The sequence below is a fragment of the Microtus oregoni genome, unplaced genomic scaffold, assembly GCF_018167655.1.
Source record: "Microtus oregoni isolate MIOR12 unplaced genomic scaffold, Mior012 000053F_ref0000044, whole genome shotgun sequence".
Taxonomy (NCBI): Eukaryota; Metazoa; Chordata; class Mammalia; order Rodentia; family Cricetidae; genus Microtus; species Microtus oregoni.
In genome coordinates this window covers 2547908-2567803 of record NW_024543829.1, presented here as the reverse complement: position 1 = coordinate 2567803, position 19896 = coordinate 2547908, and the positions used below count along the sequence as shown (strand labels likewise).

General features: G+C 35.0%; 1 protein-coding gene across 2 annotated transcripts in view; it reads right to left on the bottom strand.

Annotated features, from left to right (window-relative positions):
- Positions 1–19896, bottom strand: part of Csmd3 (CUB and Sushi multiple domains 3) — a 976611-nt gene that overhangs the window by 108635 nt on the left and 848080 nt on the right. For both annotated transcript variants that reach the window (XM_041637611.1, XM_041637612.1), the window contains one exon: positions 17474–17578. In XM_041637611.1, the coding sequence (XP_041493545.1) occupies positions 17474–17578 (105 nt within the window). The remainder of the gene's footprint in view (positions 1–17473; positions 17579–19896) is intronic.

The following is a 19896-nucleotide window of genomic DNA, read 5'->3' as shown; positions in this document are numbered from 1 at the left end:
ATTCACAGAAAAAATGATAAAAAAAATTATACCAAATAAGGCAATCTGATCCATGGATATCAGAATTCTCATGTTTGAATTAGTTTGTAATGTAAATTTAAATTAAAAAAATACATGTGAATTTTAAATAATCTACTATATTGAAGTATCATGTTTAAAATGTCTTATCTACTGCATGAAATAAACAATTAGCACCAAGGTCAAGAGCTTACTTAAATTCTTTTTAAATGTTTAATATTAAAATAACCCACTGAGACAGTGGAGCTGATCTATTGGGAGCTCACCAAGGCCAGCTGGACTGTGACTGAAAAAGCATGGGATAAAACTGGACTCTCTGAACATGGCGAACAATGAGGGCTGATGAGAACCCAAGGCCAATGGCACGGGGTTTTGATCCTACTTAATGTGCTGGCTTTGTGGGAGCCTAGCCAGTTTGGATGTTCACCTTCCTAGATATGGACGGAGGGAGGAGGACCTAGGACTTACCACAGGGCAGAAAACCCAGACTGCTCTTTGGACTGGAGAGTGATGGGGAGAGGAGTGGGGGGAGGGGGAGAAGGGTGGAAGGAGGGGGAGAAGGGTGGGAGGAGGGGGAGGGAAATGAGAGGCTGGGAGGAGGTGGAAACTTGTTTTTTTTTTCTCCTTTTCTCAATAAAAAAATGAAAAATAAAATAAAATAAAATAATAAAATAAAAATAAAAAATACATTAATCATTTTATGTTTCTGTATTTTCAGATTATCTGTAGCAATATGAACTATTTTTATATATAATAAAAGAGAATAATACAAGAATTAATACCATTAGAGAAGGTTAGGGTCAAAGTTCATCTTCTCTTTTATATTTATAAAATATTAAATTGTACAAAATAGTCCTTTTGAACATAATTCAGAGAAGACAGTTACATAGACTAATCAGGGTATCAGATAAGACAGGAAACCAGTGGTCAATTTTTAAATATGCAGTAAAATAATTCATAATATCTATTAATCCTTTTAAGATTATTTCCATATTTATTTATTCAAATAAAATTCTGATTGCTTAAATATTCACTCAAAATAGTTCCATGAAGAATTTAGTGAGAAAATAAATTCAAGAGGGTATTTATAGGCATGCCAAAGGAAAAAAGAATTTTTTTGTCAAAATGTTGGCAAAACTAGAAGTTTTTTTTCTAGTTAATGAAGGTTAAACTTCTGATTAACAGTGGCAGTAAAATAATTGAGACCTTTTAAGCTTTCTGCATGGAATTCTGTGTCTTTGGCTTTAACATCCTTCTTTAGATAAATCTTGTTTAATAGAATTGGATTAATTAGCCTTTTGTTTTAAAAAAAACAAATAAATGGATTCAAGATCAAATCCATATTTTTTTTTAGAAAATTCACAATTCTTTCTGCCGCAAGTCATTAGTAATGGTTACTGGGGCTATACAAGCTAAACTTTCATTTTATCAAATTGTCAGGATTTATATATATAGTATACAATCAATCTCTCGCCAAATAAAATAAAATAAAAGGTTGGAGGAGTACAGTGTAAAATAGCAAATAAATTTAGATGTTTTCTTCAAGAATTATTTTAAGAGTAATATATCCAAAGAGTGCTGAAAGTTATTAATTATTTTGTGTGTGTGTGTGTGTGTGTGTGTGTGTGTTTAGTCATAGAGGTCAGAATGTTGATTTGAATTTTTGATAGTCCCATTAAGGAGTTTTCCTGTTGTTATGAGTGTATATTTCTTTGAAAATGAATATATTTCATGTGGCTCTCTAGGAATATGCTAACACAAATTAAGAAAAAATTATGTTAAGCAAAGATCACATGAAGTACAAGTGTTTAAAATCCTTGCACATTGTATTATCTCAAAATGGGAGGTTTCCTCATATCCAGGCAGTAAAAATGTAGCTTGATTTATAGTAACTGAACCCAGTAGTATTAAGTTGCAACTACTTTTTATAGAATGAAATAAAACTATAAAGTATCCCCAAAACGAAGACAGTCAACAAGATTAACTGGAAATAAATTTTAATCAAAAGACAAATAGAGAAGCTAAAGTATGGTTAATGTGTAAGGGTTTTATAGGTTAAGGAATAAAATGTGTTCATAAAGATTAATTATTCTTATTTCAGAGGATACATTCAGTCATAGTAGCAAATAAAATTAGAATGACAAATTCTAGTAATATGATTTGGGTGGGGAATGTTTCTACATTTAATACTTTATGAGATGTGAGTTACAACAACAAAATTAGTGTGAGTAAAAAGATAATTAATCCTAAAATCCCTGTTTTTCTCACATAATCAATTATGTAATTAGCTCAAGGGAAGAAAGCATTTTAGTGGTTGTAAAAGTAAACTCATTAAGGCCTAATGCATTAAGTCATAAGCAAACTGCTTAGGGATAGAGAGCAATAAAATGATAGTGCTGAAACAAAGCTTCCATGATAAGACAGAGTCAAATAGATAAATGTCAGGACATTTTGAATTTGGATAGTATTTTTGTAATTTAAGTATTCAGTTTAGCCCTACACTTCCTAAATAAGTAGAGAGACTACCCTGCTTTCCCAGTATTTCAGAACAACTTTATTATAGTTGAGTAGCAGAGAAAATTGAATTTATTACATGAGCTCCACCTGTGTCTACCTAGAAGACCGTGTTTTTGGATTTTGGAAGACATCTAAAGTCCCACAAGGACTTACAGGCTTTCTTTCATTGTAGTATATGGCTCCTCTTTATGAAATGTGTGTGTTATACATTGAGAACAGATATATGTCACTAAATTATAGATGCTACAAAGATCACCAAAGAATTTTGCATTAGCAAATTTTAAGGTTTTCACTACAGAAGTTAAACTACATGGTTAGGTTTTTGTAGATATTTTTGATGCTAGTGTGAATAGAATTGCTTCTTTATCCTTTTCACATGGTTGTTGTTGGTACATAGAAGAGCTTCTAATACTTTTAATAGAATTTTTTATGCTCCTTTTTTTTTTTTTTTTTTTTTGGTTTTTCGAGACAGGGTTTCTCTGTGGCTTTGGAGCCTGTCCTGGAACTAGCTCTGTAGTCCAGGCTGGTCTCGAACTCACAGAGATCCGCCTGCCTCTGCCACCCGAGTGCTGGGATTAAAGGCATGCGCCACCACCACCCGGCCCCTCCCATTTTCTTAAAAGTGTTCATTGTTTCAGTTTCCCAGTAGAATTTCATATAAATAAGAGATTATCTAGATAGATAGAGGGAGAGATATAATATATACAATATTTATATAAAATTTTATATATTAGATATAGAGATTATATATATATATATATACATATATGCCAAACATCTGCAAATATGGATAAATTGACTTGTTTTGTATATGTTTCCGTTTTCTTCTCTTGTCTCATTGCTTTTCTTAGTGCTTTACCCACTATACTAAAGGTGTAAAAGCAGTGGACAGCCCTGTCTCATTCATGATTTCAATGAAATAGTTTAATTTTTCATGAAGCTGGGTTTAGCATTGAGGAATAAGAAGATGGATCTCTGCAAATTCTTGACCAACCTGGCCTAGACAATAAGTTTGATGATAACCAGTGCTACACAGTAAGACCTTGTCTCAAAACCCGAAACAAAGCAAACACCCACCAATTTTTTCTCCATTTAAGATCATGTTGGCCCTGGATCTGTCATATCTAGTCTTTATTAAATATATGCCTGAAGAAGTTTAAAGAAATAAAATATGTTTATTAAAATCATGTAAACATTTTAAATAGCAACTGGAAATACAGATATTTTCTAAAAATCTAAGTAATTGAACAACTAAAACTGAAAATTCTCAAATGGAGAAGACCCAAATAATTGATGTATTTATTGACAACCCATAAATTAAATATATTTTTTGCATCAAATGTGGTTATCAAAGATGCATAATTATAACCGTGACACCATTTATTTTAAACAAAACAAAAAAGCAGTATAACAACAGAAATTAAAAGCTGTAAATTTGATAAATGATTCCTATTATCCAGTATTGTAGAAAACAGAAAGAAAAAAGAACGAAGGAGGTACAAAAAAGAAAGACTACCGGTCTCTGTGCCCAACCTAAAATTATTTAGTTCATTCACCTTTATCTCTGTGAAAGCTGAACAATAGCCCCTATGCTAAGAGGAATGTAATTCATGCTAACACAGGGTAGCCAAAGCCATAAAATGCCAAAATACAAATCAACGTTCTTAACTAACACTATCATGTTTTCTTTTGAAGAAAAAAAAATGCATATAGCCCAAAAATCTCATTTATTTGTTTTAGTTTTGTTATATCAAGCCATTATGATTTAGATTTGTCATATCAAACCTTGTTTTTACCAGGCTCCTTCCTGTTCAGAAATACTATTTTTCTTAACAAAAGAAGAAACTGACTATTTTTCTGAGTTTTAATATTATATATTCACAAATGGTGTCAGTAATATTTTTTAAAAAATATAAAAATTTCAAAATATGTAAATGAAGTAAATTTTCTTTTTTTCTTTTTTTTAAATTTATTTATTTATTAAAGATTTCTGTCTCTTCCCAGCCACCGCCTCCCATTTCCCTCCCCCTCCCCTAATTAAGCCCCCCCCCCCTCAGCCCGAAAAGCAATCAGGGTTCCCTGTCCTGTGGGAAGTCCAAGGAACCCCCCACCTCCATCCAGGTCTAGTAAGTTGAGCATCCAAACTGCCTAGGCTCCCACAAAGCCAGTATGTGCAGTAGGATCAGAAACCCAGTGCCATTGTTCTTGAGTTCTCAGTAGTCCTCATTGTCCGCTATGTTCAGAGAGTCCGGTTTTATCCCAGGCTTTTCCAGACCCAGGCCAGCTGGCCTTGGTGAGTTCCCAGTAGAACATCCCCATTGTCTCAGTGTGTGGGTGCACTCCTTGCGGTCCTGAGTTCCTTGCTCGTGCTCTCTCTCCTTCTGCTCCTGATTTGGACCTTGAGAATTCAGTCCTGTGCTCCAATGTGGGTCTCTGTCTCTGTCTCCTTTCATCGCTTGCTGAAGGTTAATATTCAGGAGGATGCCTATATGTTTTTCTTTGGGTTCTCCTTATTTAGCTTCTCTAGGATCACTAATTATAGGCTCAATGTCCTTGGTTTATGGCTAGAAACCAAATATGAGTGAGTACATCCCATGTTCCTCTTTTTGTGTCTGGCTTACCTCACTCAGGATAGTGTTTTCTATTTCCATCCATTTTGCATACAAATGAAGTAAATTTTCATTGAGAAGTTTGTATATATTATCACACATTTTAACACTGTGATTTTGAAAACCCTGCTAACTCAACTATTTGTAATATTTAAAGAGAATAATTTGTGCAGCATGATTAAAATTGTCAGTCGACCCAATGAAAGGCGTTAGGCCTACATAGATTTATTTTAAATCAGTTCCTAAGAGCTAGAACTCAGAAGAAAAAGAAAGTCCAGCACAACAGGTGAATCACACAAACTATGGATATAGTGGTATATTATGAAATAAAAACCAAAGACAAGGTGGGAATCCAAAGAAACCATCTCTTTAGAACTGGAAATAAGCCCAATTAAATGTTTTCCTTTATAAAAGTTGCTGTGGTTAAGGTGTCTCTTCAGAGCAATAGAAAGCAAAATTAATACACATGCCTTTTATTGTTGTTGTTGCTTTAGTGCACCCTTTAGTGAGCTCAATCACCAGAAATCATTAATATATGATTACTGCCTCTTCTGACATCACCTAAAGTGTCCAGAGCACTCGTAATCATTGGTGATGGTGAAATAACTCCAGCAGCTATGTAAAAATACATATATTCACTTGGATACCTAAAAGAGTTGGAATTCTGAAACAAGATATGTCATTGGGAGATTTTAAAGCACTTTAAGATTATTATAATACATGGTTATCAGAGAAATGTTGAATATCATAACCATATTAATAATGCTTGAATTGTTTTGTAATAATTTCTCAAAATGTTCTTTCTCATAATTAACGCCTCTTGTGCTCATACACTATGTGCTCAGCTATGGTTATAACATTTGATAAAGTGGTTATTTTTAACTGTACATGCAAATTGTGGACGAAGACCGCAAAGACTGATTAAAGATTATTTATTTTAAAATAAGATGTCCTGAGACACACTGTTATATTTTCTAAATAAAATTCTCCAGGACCAAGGTTCATTTTTAAACTTCACTTTTCATACTTGGAAAATAGGGTTAATAGATTTCCATTAACTTCCTTGTAGTGTGTGTGTGTGTGTGTGTGTGTGTGTGTGTGTGTGTGTGTGTGTCTGACTGTCTGTCTGTCTGTGGGGAAGGAAATCAGCACCCCAATGACAGTCTGTGCTATATCACTGAGCAACACTCTCAGTCTCAAAGTATTATTTTTCAGCTCTTGGCTGGTTTATATGATATAGCATCTCCCTGTACAAATAAGGCTGCCACAATGCCATGATTTTCTTGCTGCAGTGCTGGGAACACAGGCATGGACTACCATCTGAATTAATGATTTTTGCCAAAATTAAATATAATATCTATGAAATGTGGAGCACAGTGCTCAGTATGTATCACAATCTGAAGTATGCCAAGTATTGGAAGTAAAATGACGAAAGCAAAAAACAACATAACCTTACTTACTCCATTACAATTATGACTATGTAGGTGGTAAATACTTCTGAAGAACCTAAGCCATTTTTAGATGTTCACAATGATTTTATTATGGTTTAAATGCATGATGGAATGTGAATGGTAAATGCCTCCAATGATATGAACAGATAAATCTAAGTGAATCAAAAATGTTTTGCTTATAAACTTTTAAAAGAATCTTTGTTTCAAATATATATATATATATGTATATATAAGAGAATTGAATTAAAGACATACATTAAAACTTTTTTTAAAATACAATTTTATATAATTTACATTTCTAGAAATACAATTTGTATTTTAAAAATTAAAATTTTAACTTTATTTATAAAGAAATTATTTTCCTACATCTACTCTTTCTTCTGGCTTGCTGATAGATATCCGGGTGTGCAATAAAAACACTTGGCACAGTTCACCGCTACCCAGAGTAACAAGCTCTCTTGATTAACTTACACACTTTGGTCTGCTCTCTGACAGTTAGAAAAGCAGCACACTGTGCTGCTCTCTGTTGGAAATAAAAATGTGCATCATATCTTCCAAAAGTCATGGGACACTTATTAAGAGAGATAATTCAAGGATACTAATTAAAATCATTATCTACACATTAATAATTGTAAAACATGGCAGTACCTGGAAAATAGAAGTTTTTATTCTTTCCTCTAATGCTGTATCATTCCAGTTAACGAGGTGTTATTAGAAACAGCTTCACAGGCAAGACAATGCTTCCTCTTGACTTTCCTCCCTTTCCACTCTTTTCTCCTCTCACCACCGTTTTCCGTATGTTGCTCTGAGTGTTCCCTTCAACACTCTCCCGACTTGTCAGCCTGACTTCTACCTCTATCACCTCTAAGTCTCTTTAAATAGCATCATCTCTGTAGAACCTCCCCTGGCCACCACAGCAGCCCCTTCTGCAGCCTTCACATTATTGAGCCCTCCATTCTTTCTCCTATTATCTTTGATGTAACACATTTCTTTCTGCAATTTTACATACATGACTTCTTTCTCATAGATGTGATTCTTATTATCCCTGTACACCTGATCTGCTGTAATGAAATTGCATCTTTTATCCTCTCATGTTAACAAGGCACAGACTAAAGTTTTGGGGATCTATGAGTGAACAACTGCTGGCATTATAAAGGTGTAAAGGGGGCTTGCACAGTGGATCAGTGTGCAAATATTCCCAGGGCAAAGCCTGACGACCCGCATTTGATCCTCAGGATGCACACGGTGAAACGAGAGAGTGGACTGCCATGAGTTTTTCACTGACCCTCCACACATTTGCTGTGGAACTAGTACATCCAAATATACATAAACACAAATGCCAAAATTAATTAATTTATTTAATAAGACCATTAAATGAATGTAATGTTTCAAAGGAAATGCATAAAGGCAGTAATAACAAGATACAGAGCAAGAAATTATGAGATTGACTCGTTAAGTCAATGAGGTCAAGATTTTGGGTAATAAAAATTAAGAATCTTTTAGCTAGAATAAAAAGAGTCAGAGTGGGTGGATGTCACCAAGAGAGAAGGAATTATGTAAGGATGTGACAACAAGGCATAAAATCTAAAAAAAAAATAATGTTTCATGTAAGTGGAAGAATATTATAGAGGCCTATGAGAAAAGTTACAATAAATTCTTTCTGGAGCAATGTGTTTGAGGATGCTGTCCTTATGTAGTAGAACACAGGGGTATGATGACAGGAAATGATCAAATAGCTAAAGCGATTGGTAATAGGAAGTTATGGCAAAGAAGCACTGAGCAGAAGGAAGGGCCATCTTGTCTGCTGTAATGATGAGCTTATTACCAGAGGTCACATTCCAAAGCAAGCTTGTCCAGAACAAAGGAGGAAGATGAGTGTAAGCAACTTTTAAAATCAAGCTTATCCTCAAGCATTTGCTGTTTCAAAGGAAAAAGTAAAATGATCTTTTTTTTCTGTGTAGTAGTTGTATTATCAGTAATCTAGGTTGTTATTTTTTTTCCCCTTGACAAATCAGATAGTTAAAACCTTTGCTTTCTGGAGGAATCTTTGCCAAAATTTTGAATCCCAAGACAGAACACCTGCCCTGCTTCCTGGAACCTCTACTATTTAAAATATTTCTTTAGGGATGTAGTATAAAAGTCTGACTCCTTGGATGAAAAAAAGGTTTTTATAGAAAACCTCAGTGTTCTGCATCTGTTGCTAATATTCATGGTGATATTATGAGATTCTAATTTTCCCATTGTGTTTCCTGCCGTATGCTACCCTGTGGGAAGAACATTTATTTCAGTGATTCCAAAACTGAATTAGCAAATACATGCAGTACAATAGATAAGCTCTCCACACACAGAAAAATTAATATAACTATCTCATTCACACACATAAACATTATTACTCAATTATTTTCCTTAAATGTCCAACTGCATAATCACCTTTTCTCTGTACAGGTATCTAAATTCTGCTTTTTTGAATGAGTAATTCATGAGTAGAAATGCAAATTATTAAAATCATTATGGAAAACATGATAGAAATTCCTTAAAATGCTGAAACAACAGCCACCGTTTGACCACGAAGCTGATCTATATTATCTGCTGCTATGAGCATTTTCCAAAGAAAGGAAAACCACTGGATGGGTAAGTGTCTTATTCCCACTGCAACACTACTCAGAATAGCCAAGATACACAACTAACCTAGGTTTCAGAAAAAGAAAACATGACACCTATTCACAGTAGATCCTTGTTTATCCATTAAAAGTTACTTAGTCCTGTCGTTTGTGGCAACACAAATGGAACAGGGGACATTACATTAAGAGCACCAAGTCAGCCACAATATAACAAACACACAAAAAGAATTGATCTCCTAGAAGTAGAAAAATCGAATTATCTAAGAGGTAGTAAAAGTGTGTGTGGGGGGGGTGTAAAGGTGTGGATAATGATTACAGAAGTTAAATGTACAGGAATAACTGCTAATACTCCATAGTATGGTCAGTTGGGTACCAATGGTTGACAATACTGAACTGTGCACTTCCAAATATGAAGTTCAAAAGCTTCTTAATATCCCCAACAAATGAAAGAAAAATGTTTAAAATTATGTATGCCAATGACCCTAATTGGATTCCTACACAGTATACATGTATATTGATGTATCTCGATGTTCCCATCAGGATATGTAATGATTATGTGGCCACGTCTACATTTTTTTTTAAATCTACGATCTCCTAGATCACAGCTCTTTATGAACATTTTCTTCCTTCACCTCCTCCTGTTATTCTCCTTTCGCTTAAGCTTCTGTACGATTTCATTAATGTTTAAAATAAAAAACAAACCCCAGGCAGGGAAGCCTTAATTAGGACAGCTGCCCAATGTAGGGATATAGGAAAACCATGTCCTTTGTACACAGTCATACGACAAGGCAGAGGATTTCAGAGAAAGAGTGAATAAAAGCCAGAAACCAGCGAAAGCATATTGGGCTTTGAGCCAGCATCTGAAAGAAAGAAATACAATAGAAGCAAAGTCGGGGGGGAGGGATCTCTCCTTTAAGAGTCAGGACTAAAAAATATCCTACCAACCTAATAAACTTCAGGGTGACTTCGTAATGACAGGCTAATTCAAAGTGTTATTCTGTACATATGGAAGTTAGCAGCTTAGAAGTCTAGTAAATAATCTGCTTCAACAATGGACAGGTTCTTATACTACCATCAACTAGATATGTGTCTATTAATAAAAAAACACATTTTTGAATCTTGATAGAAATATATTCATTCTTCCATAAACAAAATAAATTACGTGAGAAAAAAATGACTATGCTCGGGTAGAGGGCACTGTTTGAAGTAATGTCCCTGAGCTCTCTCTGAGTGGGCAGTCAGCCTTCCCGCTGACTTCTAGAGAAGATTGCAGAGCAGAGCACATGTGATATTCAGCCCCCTATTCTATTGTCTTCCTAGTCAGTCTTTCTAACTGGGAGCCAAAACTATTGTCATGACTTTTTTTTTTTTTGTCTATGTTTCCCCTTAAAATACAGAGAAGAACTTATTCATTTTACCTCTATAAAGCTATCATTAATATTTAAATTGTCTTGTCCCACTTATCACAGCACTGTTTGAATTCAACTCCATCGCTTGCTATTACTACACTGTTGACACTGTGGATGAGCAAACAGAAGTGAATCATGAAGACTATTCCACAGTCCTTGCTATTAATTAAAAGAAGTTTCGGCTTCTGCTGGCACTGATGAACGACCGACAAAGAGTGTCATTTTCTCCTTTACTTCTCTCCTTTCCTGCCCTCCACCCTACTTGCTCCCATTTGCATGATTGGTAACTTTTGTTTCCTAAGCTATTGCACAACATCCTTTCATTTCTATTTTAATTTAATCACTGATTTTGATTAAAAAGAAGCATATGTGCCTGGAGTGTTTTTATGAGACAATACCACCACATGTACTGTTGATTCAGGAATTTATTTAGTTTATCCAAAAGAGTCATTATCTCCCAGAGAAGTTATGATTTGATAAAATTGTTATTTGCTGTACTTATGGGGCTTTTATTACAGTATTAGCATTAGCTGACATTTATAGTTTTGTTTATTGTTATCCAAGAAGATTTTAGATTTTGCTCCAATTAAAAGTTAGGGTTAAACTAAGGTTTTCATGTTTCTGTGGGGATGATCAGTAAGGCATTGCTTGAAATACTTGTTTATCATTTCCTTATTGGAGTTCATAATAATAATAAATATTGTTCTTAATATTATGCTAATTTTTTCTAATAATTTGTATTGGGGATCAACTAGAACCCAAAGCATTTCACTGAAAATATTTACTTTAGAATATATGGATTTAAATAAACCATTGTCTTTGAACAACTTGTAGGTCAGCAAAAGAGTTAATAGTTTTATTATTTAAAGCGATCATACATGAAAGATTATGCATGATTTGTCCAGACGCTCATTCTTTATCAATAATTTCTCTCTCTCTCTGTCTCCCTCTCTCTCTCTCTCTCTGTCTCCCTCTCTCTCTGTCTCTCTGTCTGTCTGATACAGAAATTTAAAGTAAAAAAACACTGTCATTTTATGATAATTTAGGCAATGAACAAAATCCTTAAAATGAAGTTTCTATACAATTAGAAATGTGATTACCCAATTTTCCTTCCTATTCCCTGGCGCTGAAATCAGGGTCCTTCACAGAACACTAAATATCACTTTCTAAAGCATAGATCAGTATTTAAAATGCTTAAGTTACATGTATGATGACATGACTTTTTCTGTCAAAAATATTGGATTTTAAGATCTAAAATTATGACATATTAAGTCTATTTATTCATGCCTCTCAAAAATACTCAAACCTTTAAAGCTCTGAGAATACAAGTCGCACTTGCCACACCTTTACTTTACTTAAAATCAAGCTCAATGTCCCTTATTTATGAAAAAGAATATCTTTCAACAATTATAAATGTAATACAAGGCAATCTACATAACCATTGAATGCAAATGATATTACAATATTTACTATGTATAAACAAATAATTTGTTTTGCATTCAATAACACATTGCAGAGGTGCAAATGTCATGCACAAAATGCTTAATAAAGTTTCTTCAAGCTACTTATGAATATGATAATTTAATGCTCTGCATTATGCATGACTACAAAAATGAATAGTGGCTTTGGACTAGATCCCCTGCAGGGCAGTAAGAGGTAGGTATGCCTAAGAGGCAGCTTTAGTAAATATCGCTTCTTCAGACCTTCTGTGCCAGCTCTACTGAAATAAATGCATTTCTCCTAGCATGCCATATTCCAAAGCTCTGTCTGAATCTGAAGTTTGCTCTATCACAATATCCTCCCTGTCTTGTCTAACTGAAACTTCTGCTTAGATTCTAAGACTTGGCAAAGTGTTACATCCTCTTTGAAATACTCTGTGAGCTTTCAACATGGAGCTGACTAGCTCTTAATTTGTGCTTTCTCTGCATACATCCACCAGTATGTGAGCAGCTGTGTGCTGGTTCTTAACATCTCTGTCTCATCTACTAGGCTAATATTCTTTCAGGGGAGACTGGACCATATTTATCTTTCCATATCCTGTGTTGAGCATCGTGTTTGTCATAGAAAAAGTGTGCAAAATAAATTCAGGTTGAAGGAACAAGTCTTCTTTCCACACTTGTCATGAGTTTGGTGGTTGTTTGTTTGTTTGTTTTGCTTGTTTTTTGAGACAGGGTTTCCCCATGTAGTTTCAGAGTGTGCCCTGCACTTGTTCTGTAGATGAGGCTGACCTCGAACTCACAGAGACACCTGCCTGCCTCTGCTTTCCAAGTGCTGGAATTAAAGGTGTGCGCAACCACTATCTGACTTCTGTGTACTTTTTGATAAAAGTACATATGCTGTTTTACAGCTTCATAATATAATAGCAGGATGATATCTGCAGTATTGATTAACAAATGTTAGGGTATGCACCTGTGTTGTCCCCCAAACACATCAAAGCTTAGACCCTGGTAGGGTTTTTTTGGGAGGAATGATACATTTCAGAAGTATGAAGACCTTATGTGATGGGCACAATCTCCAAGAAGATTTTGGGCCGGGTGGTGGTGGCGCACGCCTTTAATCCCAGCACTCGGGAGGCAGAGGCAGGTGGATTCGAGGCCAGCCTGGTGTACAGAGCTAGTTCCAGGAAAGGAACCAAAAAGCTACGGAGAAACCCTGTCTCGAAAAATCCAAAAAAAAAAAAAAAAAAAAAAAAAAAGAAGAAGAAGAAGAAGAAGATTTTGGGATCCCAGGCTCTTCCTCTTTTATTTTCTTTGACCATGAGGAAGAAAGTGTATGGTCTACGATATACGTCTTTTTATTGACAACTGGCACACTTACTAGGGCCGCAAAGGCAACAAATCTGCCTAGTTGAGAACTGGAAACTTAACGTATGTGACAAAATAAAATTCCTCTCTCTCGTTAAGTTGATTATCTGTTGCTAATTAAGCAAGAGAGAGCGAAAAGGAATAACTAGTCTTTACTGCGGACATGCACATCATGGACAAAGGCTCTCTGCTTTCCCGCTAGGAATTTTGTTCTATCCAAAAAGCTAGCATCAAACATGGTGTTTCAGTGCTGTTGAAACAATAATATGCAGAAATAGGCCTGTATAAATGCTAAATGTATATTTATAATTTAGGCAATTAGAACTGCCTAAATACTTTTTTTGTTGTTGTTGTTTTTGTTTTTGTTTTTCGAGACATGGTTTCTCTGTGGTTTTGGAGCCTGTCCTGGAACTAGCTCTTTTAGATCAGGCTGGTCTCGAACTCACAGAAATCTGCCTGCCTCTGCCTCCCAAGTGCTGGGATTAAAGGCGTGCGCCACCACTGCCCGGCAGAACTGCCTAAATTCTATCACAAACATCAGTACCTATGTTGTCATACTATTGTTGATAAATGTCAATTTCATATATTTTATAGTTTCTACACTTAAATACTAGATCTAGTAATTCATTTATTTAATAAACACATTGATTTTGTATATTAGAGAATCTTAGGATTGGAATATTATAGGACAAAATAATGTCTTAAATGAAAATAGATAGTTTTGTGGTATGGCTAATCCTTTCTGCATGGAGTATACATTTTAGAGGAAAAGGAATTAATCCCTCATTATCCAAATATTAATCTAAATACATGTACGATACATCTGATGTAGGATATGTACAACATCTCATATATGTTTGCACATAACAGACTTAAACCCTTTCTATTTTGTTTGTCCTGGTATTTTGTTCACTTGTTTCTTTATATGTTGTTCCAAAAATCAGGATATGAAGAAAAGTCACATATTCTAATTTCAAATCAAATTATCTATAATGTCCTTAAAGTTTAAATGTAGAAGGTCTTCTATAGCAAATTTCTTTGGACACTGGCTCCTAAGGTGCTAGCATGGTTGGAGGAGGTTGTGGAACCTATGGAAGATGGAGCACAGATGGAGGAAATGTACCGGTGGGATGTGCCTTGCAATTTATACTTTTTCTGGCTCTGGACTAGCTCTCTCCTTCCTGTCTGTTGCCACAATAACAGCTTAGTTTCTATCACCATGAAGCCCACTGTACTGCTCTCACCAGGAAAACTGACTCAAAAAGTAATTTTAAAAAGGGGGGTGTCAAAATAGATTGTTACCCCTTCAAATAACTTTTGCTATGTATTTTGAAAGGGCAACAACAACAATAACAAAAAAGTAACTCAAAAGTGTCCCTTACTTCAATTTACAAATTCTCTTTATAAAAGGGGAAGCATTTTTAACTGATACCAAAGAAATTTTGTAAATGAACGTAAGAAAACACAGTGAATAATTACCCAAAGTGTTGAATAACTAGACAAAAAGAAAAATTACTAGAAAAATAAAACCTTTGAAAATATAATAAAAAGAAACCTGGAAGCTCTTAACAGACCAGTAAATAGCAAGGATATCGAATCATTATCCCAAGCCTTCCCATCAGAGAAAGATCAAGAAACAAATCTTCACAAGTGAATTTTCCAACATATAAAAATTTCATCCAACCCTTATTAAACTCTTTCACAAAATTATATAGAAAGGAGCCCTTCTAAATTCACTTTTTGATAACAGTATCAAATGCCACTGAAGCCACAGAAAACACAATTCAAGAAAAGGAGATGAAAAGAAATATCATTGTTGAACACCAAGAAAAAGTGTGCAACAAAATACTAATGGATAAATTTAACATCGTGACCAAATTAATTTTATTATATGGATGAAACTATAGTTTAATAAAATACACAAAACTTTATAAAATGAATAACAAAATAATGATCTTCTTAATAGATGCCAAAATGGCAATATTTTGTCTTGATTTAAATCTCAACAAAGTAGGTATACAATAATTTATTGAAATCAAATAAAAGCTGTATGTGGAAGGCATACTTGAGGTATCACACAGAATATTGAAAAATTGAAGGCAGTTCCTTTAAGTTCACGAAGAAGACACAGAAGTGTATTCTTATGACTTCTAATCAACATACTAGATTCTTAGCTAGAATAGTCCATGGTCAATATACCTCTGTATGCAACAGCACAGAGGACCCTGTGGAATTTAGGCGGTTAATTACACCATTCAGAAAAGGACACACACATATGGCTTCTACCACCTACATCACACATCTGAAATTATAGAAACAGTACAATGGTGATTGTTGGAACTAATGAGAATCCTCAATGGGAATTACAAACCAGCTAGTGGTGAGAAATCGTTGTCAGCCAATGATCTTTAAGGAGCAGGGAGTGGGATCAGGTTAAGGCTTGACTTTCTGAGTACCCTAAGAAAAAATGCCCTACAGCCCAGGGGGGAGCAGGAGGGTGCTCTCTCTCTCTCTCTCCCTCTCCCTCTCGGTCCATCACTCCCTCCCTTTCTCCCCCTCTCCCCCTCCCTCCTCTCTCTCTCTCTCTCTCTCTCTCTCTCTCTCTCTCTCTCTCTCCTGTGCTACACAACTAACCTTGGACTACTCATTTCTGTTTCATGAGTTTGCCCCTTATAATAATAAGAGAAAAATATACAGCTTAATAAAAATCAATAAAAAAAGAAAATTGTAGTTCGTCTATCTTTTAGTTAGCCTGGTTTTTTCTGGACCTGAGATAATTCAACAAGCCAGCATAAAATTTTAGCTTCACAAGAATCTATTTTAGAGTTTTGATCCATATTTTTATGGGTAATGCACACTTACAGATTCATTTAAAAAAGTAAGTATAATGTTGTTTCTTCAGACATTACAAGAAAAAAAAAACACTGTATGCAAATTCTATCCAAAACTCTTCATTTAATACATACATTTTTTTTCAATTTAATTGATAGGCTGTTTGAAATTTTAAACGTTAGATCAGAATGAATGTTTGCTTTGTCAGAGTTAATGGCATTTGTATAAAACAAGACTGTGTTTTGTTTGTTGTTATTTTGTTTTGTTTTGCTTTACAAGTTTGCTTTTTATTTTATTGAAAATAGATGTTTTCCAGCCAGGAATCCACAAGGATGACCCCAGCTAAGACTCCTAGCAATAGTAGACAGGGTGCCTGAACTGGCCTTCCCCTGCAATCAGATTAGTGACTACTCTAATCGTCATCATAGAACTTTCATCCAGTAACTGATGGAAGCAGATGCAGAGATCCACAACTAAGCACTGGGCCAAGCTCCTAAAATCCAGTCAAAGGGAGGGAGGAGGGATCGTATGAACCGGGGTGTGTGGGGGGAGAGGTCAAGATCATGATGTGAAAACCCACCGAGACAACTGACCAGAGCTCATGGGAGCTAATTGACTCTTGATTGACAGCTGTGGAGCCTGTATGGTTCCTGAGACCAAACTAGGCCCTCTGAATGTGGGTGGGTGACAGTTGTTTGGCTTGGTATTTTTGTGAGGTCCCTGGCAGTGGTACCAGGATTTATCACTTTTGCATGAGCTGACTTTTTGGAGCCCATTCCCTATGGTGGGATACCCTGTTCAGTCTTGATACATGGGGGAAGGGCTTGGTTCTGCCTCAACTTGATATGCCATGTTTAGTTGACTCCCCATGGGAGGCCTTACCATCACTGAGGAATGGTTGTGGAAGGTAGAGAGGTGAAGTGGAAGAGGAGGGAAGGGAGGGGCAACTGTGGTTGGTATGCAAAATGAATACAAAAGAAATTACAAAAATAAAATAGATGTTTTTCATACAATATATTCTGATTAAGGTTTATCCTTTCCCCGTTCCTCCCAGTCCTCCCATCCTTTCCTCCCATGTGGTTCCCTAACTTTCTGTCTATCTTTAGAAAACAAATAAGCACCTAATAAATAATAATATAAAATTTTTAAAAGTCAAACAAATCAGAACCTAGCAAAACCTGCTCTTTCACGGAGAGCATAAATTACCTTTACCTGTGTATTCGAGGTGGAATCCTGCAGCGGAGACGCTGATATCTGACTGGAAATTTAGGTATAAATTATTGGATGTACTGTTCAGAAGGTGGGGTATTGTTGTCCCTGAAATGACAGTTGAGATGGGTCAAGGATCACGTGAATAAGATCAAAGCAAAAATGAAGAGCCTAAGTAAACTGGTCACCAGTCAACACATTGTAACTAAAATTATGTATTGGCCAGAAGCTTTTGAGAAGACTTAGCGTAAATGTTTCCCCCTTCATTCTGTTTTATTTCACTGTTCCCGTCTCCAAGGAGAATGACCTATGAAATGACTTCAGATAATTCCCCAAAATTAGAAATAGACAGAAATAAACAGTGTGGACAGAAGCTGTTTTGAATCTCAAAGTGATGTCTATATCATGTGTGTGAATTAAAAAGAAAGTTTGAGCCAGGTGATGGTGGCGCATGCCTTTAAACCCTACACTCGGGAGGCAGAGGAAGGCAGATATCTGTGTATTTGAGGCCAGCCTGGTCTACAAAAGCTAGTTCAGAACAGGTACCAAAACTATACAGAAAAAATCCTGTTGCCTAATACCAAAAAAAAAAAAGATAAATAAAGTTTATGTAAAAGTTTTCATGTGTTTGTGTTATTGAGCAGTTGTAACCTCAAACTTTGTATAAGTTCAGAGAAGATAGTAATAAATTCACTTATATTAATGAAATATATACATAATTCTGAACCAGGTTGAATAGTTGATATTTCATTTTTTATATACTTCTTATACATTGACGCTATATTTTTTCAAAAAGTCCAATTTATGAAATGATATTAGCCTGTCTTTCAACAGATGCATTATAATAAATTTCTGAACTTCTGAAGCAAATAAACCATGTTCCATCCAATTATTGAATTTAAAAATATAAAACACCTGCTTGAATAAATTAGTTCCTGCCTATTTATTAAAAAACTCTAAGGAATACAATACAGTTTCAAATGACAAGCATTGAAGATAATCGTCCTTTCTGTGTTGAGATAAAATTCAAAGAGCGTGAGTGGTCAGGGCTGCAGATGTCTTGGGAATATTCATAACAACTTTACACTCGCTTTGTGCAAGTGTATGTGAGAAGCCCTGGTGACTGCTGGGGGATGTGCGAAGAATTTCGTATCGACTGCACCTTGGTGTTTAATTGTTCCTGATCTAACTCTGTTCCTTAGTGGCATCACTATCACCGCAGAAGCAGGAGGTAAACAGACTCCGGAAAGGTCAGGGGATCTGCCTTAGGTCTTAGAGGATCTAAGTAATTAACAACTCAGCTGCTGGTGACTCTCTAGCTGGGCCCTGCTCTCAACGATAGGGGAGCTGGACAACCTCTGGCAATATAATCTCCGTAAATTTCAGTTAGTACTGAGACCCACGGAGGGCTGAAGTTAGGAGGTATCTGACAGGGTAGTCAGACGTCACACACAGCTGGCGTAAAGATTTACAGCTGTGTGCCGTTAACCACTTTTCTCATCAGTACACCTAGTAGGAATAATATCGCTCTTAAAGAATAAATGCATGTATGTACAAAGATTTATAAGACTCTGCCTCTGTCTCAATCTTTATCTAATATGCTATTTATGTTTAAATCACACCACTTCTGCCCTAGGTAATTATTCTTTTGTTCATCAGTGATTCTCAATAATTGCTTATCTGTGACTTTAATGCCTCTAAAAGTTTAAAACCATTCATCCTTATTTTGATATATTATCTAAATAAAGGTCACATTTTAGCAATGCTTGTATTTATACTTCTAGAAATTTTAAAACATAGCTATTAAAAAAAATCACAAAATAAAAAAATCCTTCTGCTAATGTGTGACAGAGGATACTTAGAATGTGATGCATGTCATCCTAAGAACCTTAGCAATTCTCATAGACGATTTTTAAAAGCATCAATGTCTTAAATAACATGGTGGGCGCTTTCATTTTGTCTCTCCCTCTAGTATGATTATGTATAGATAAATTAGTCTATAAAACTGTATTCATTTCAGGGAAATAATTTTACATATCCTTTTGGTCACTTGACAGTACTTTATGGCATCTTTTATGTTATTCAGTCTCTAAAATTATTTTAATGACATCATAGTATTCTACTGGATGAAAAATCATAACTAACTGAAGTATAGCCATATTTTTAATTACTATTATTTTATTTATCCTAATTTTTAAGAGTAGGATACACATAACAGTATTAATGGATCCTAATAAAATTAAATGTTTAAGTATTTTATTAAATATATAAATAAAATATTTGTATTTGCATAAGAAATAAATATTACAAAAATACAATTAGCATGCTGTAAAATTTAAATGGGCATGCTATCACTTCTTTCAATATTTTAAAACTTCTTGTAACTTAGCTTATTGTGTATGGCTCATAATTAAACCTGAAAAAAT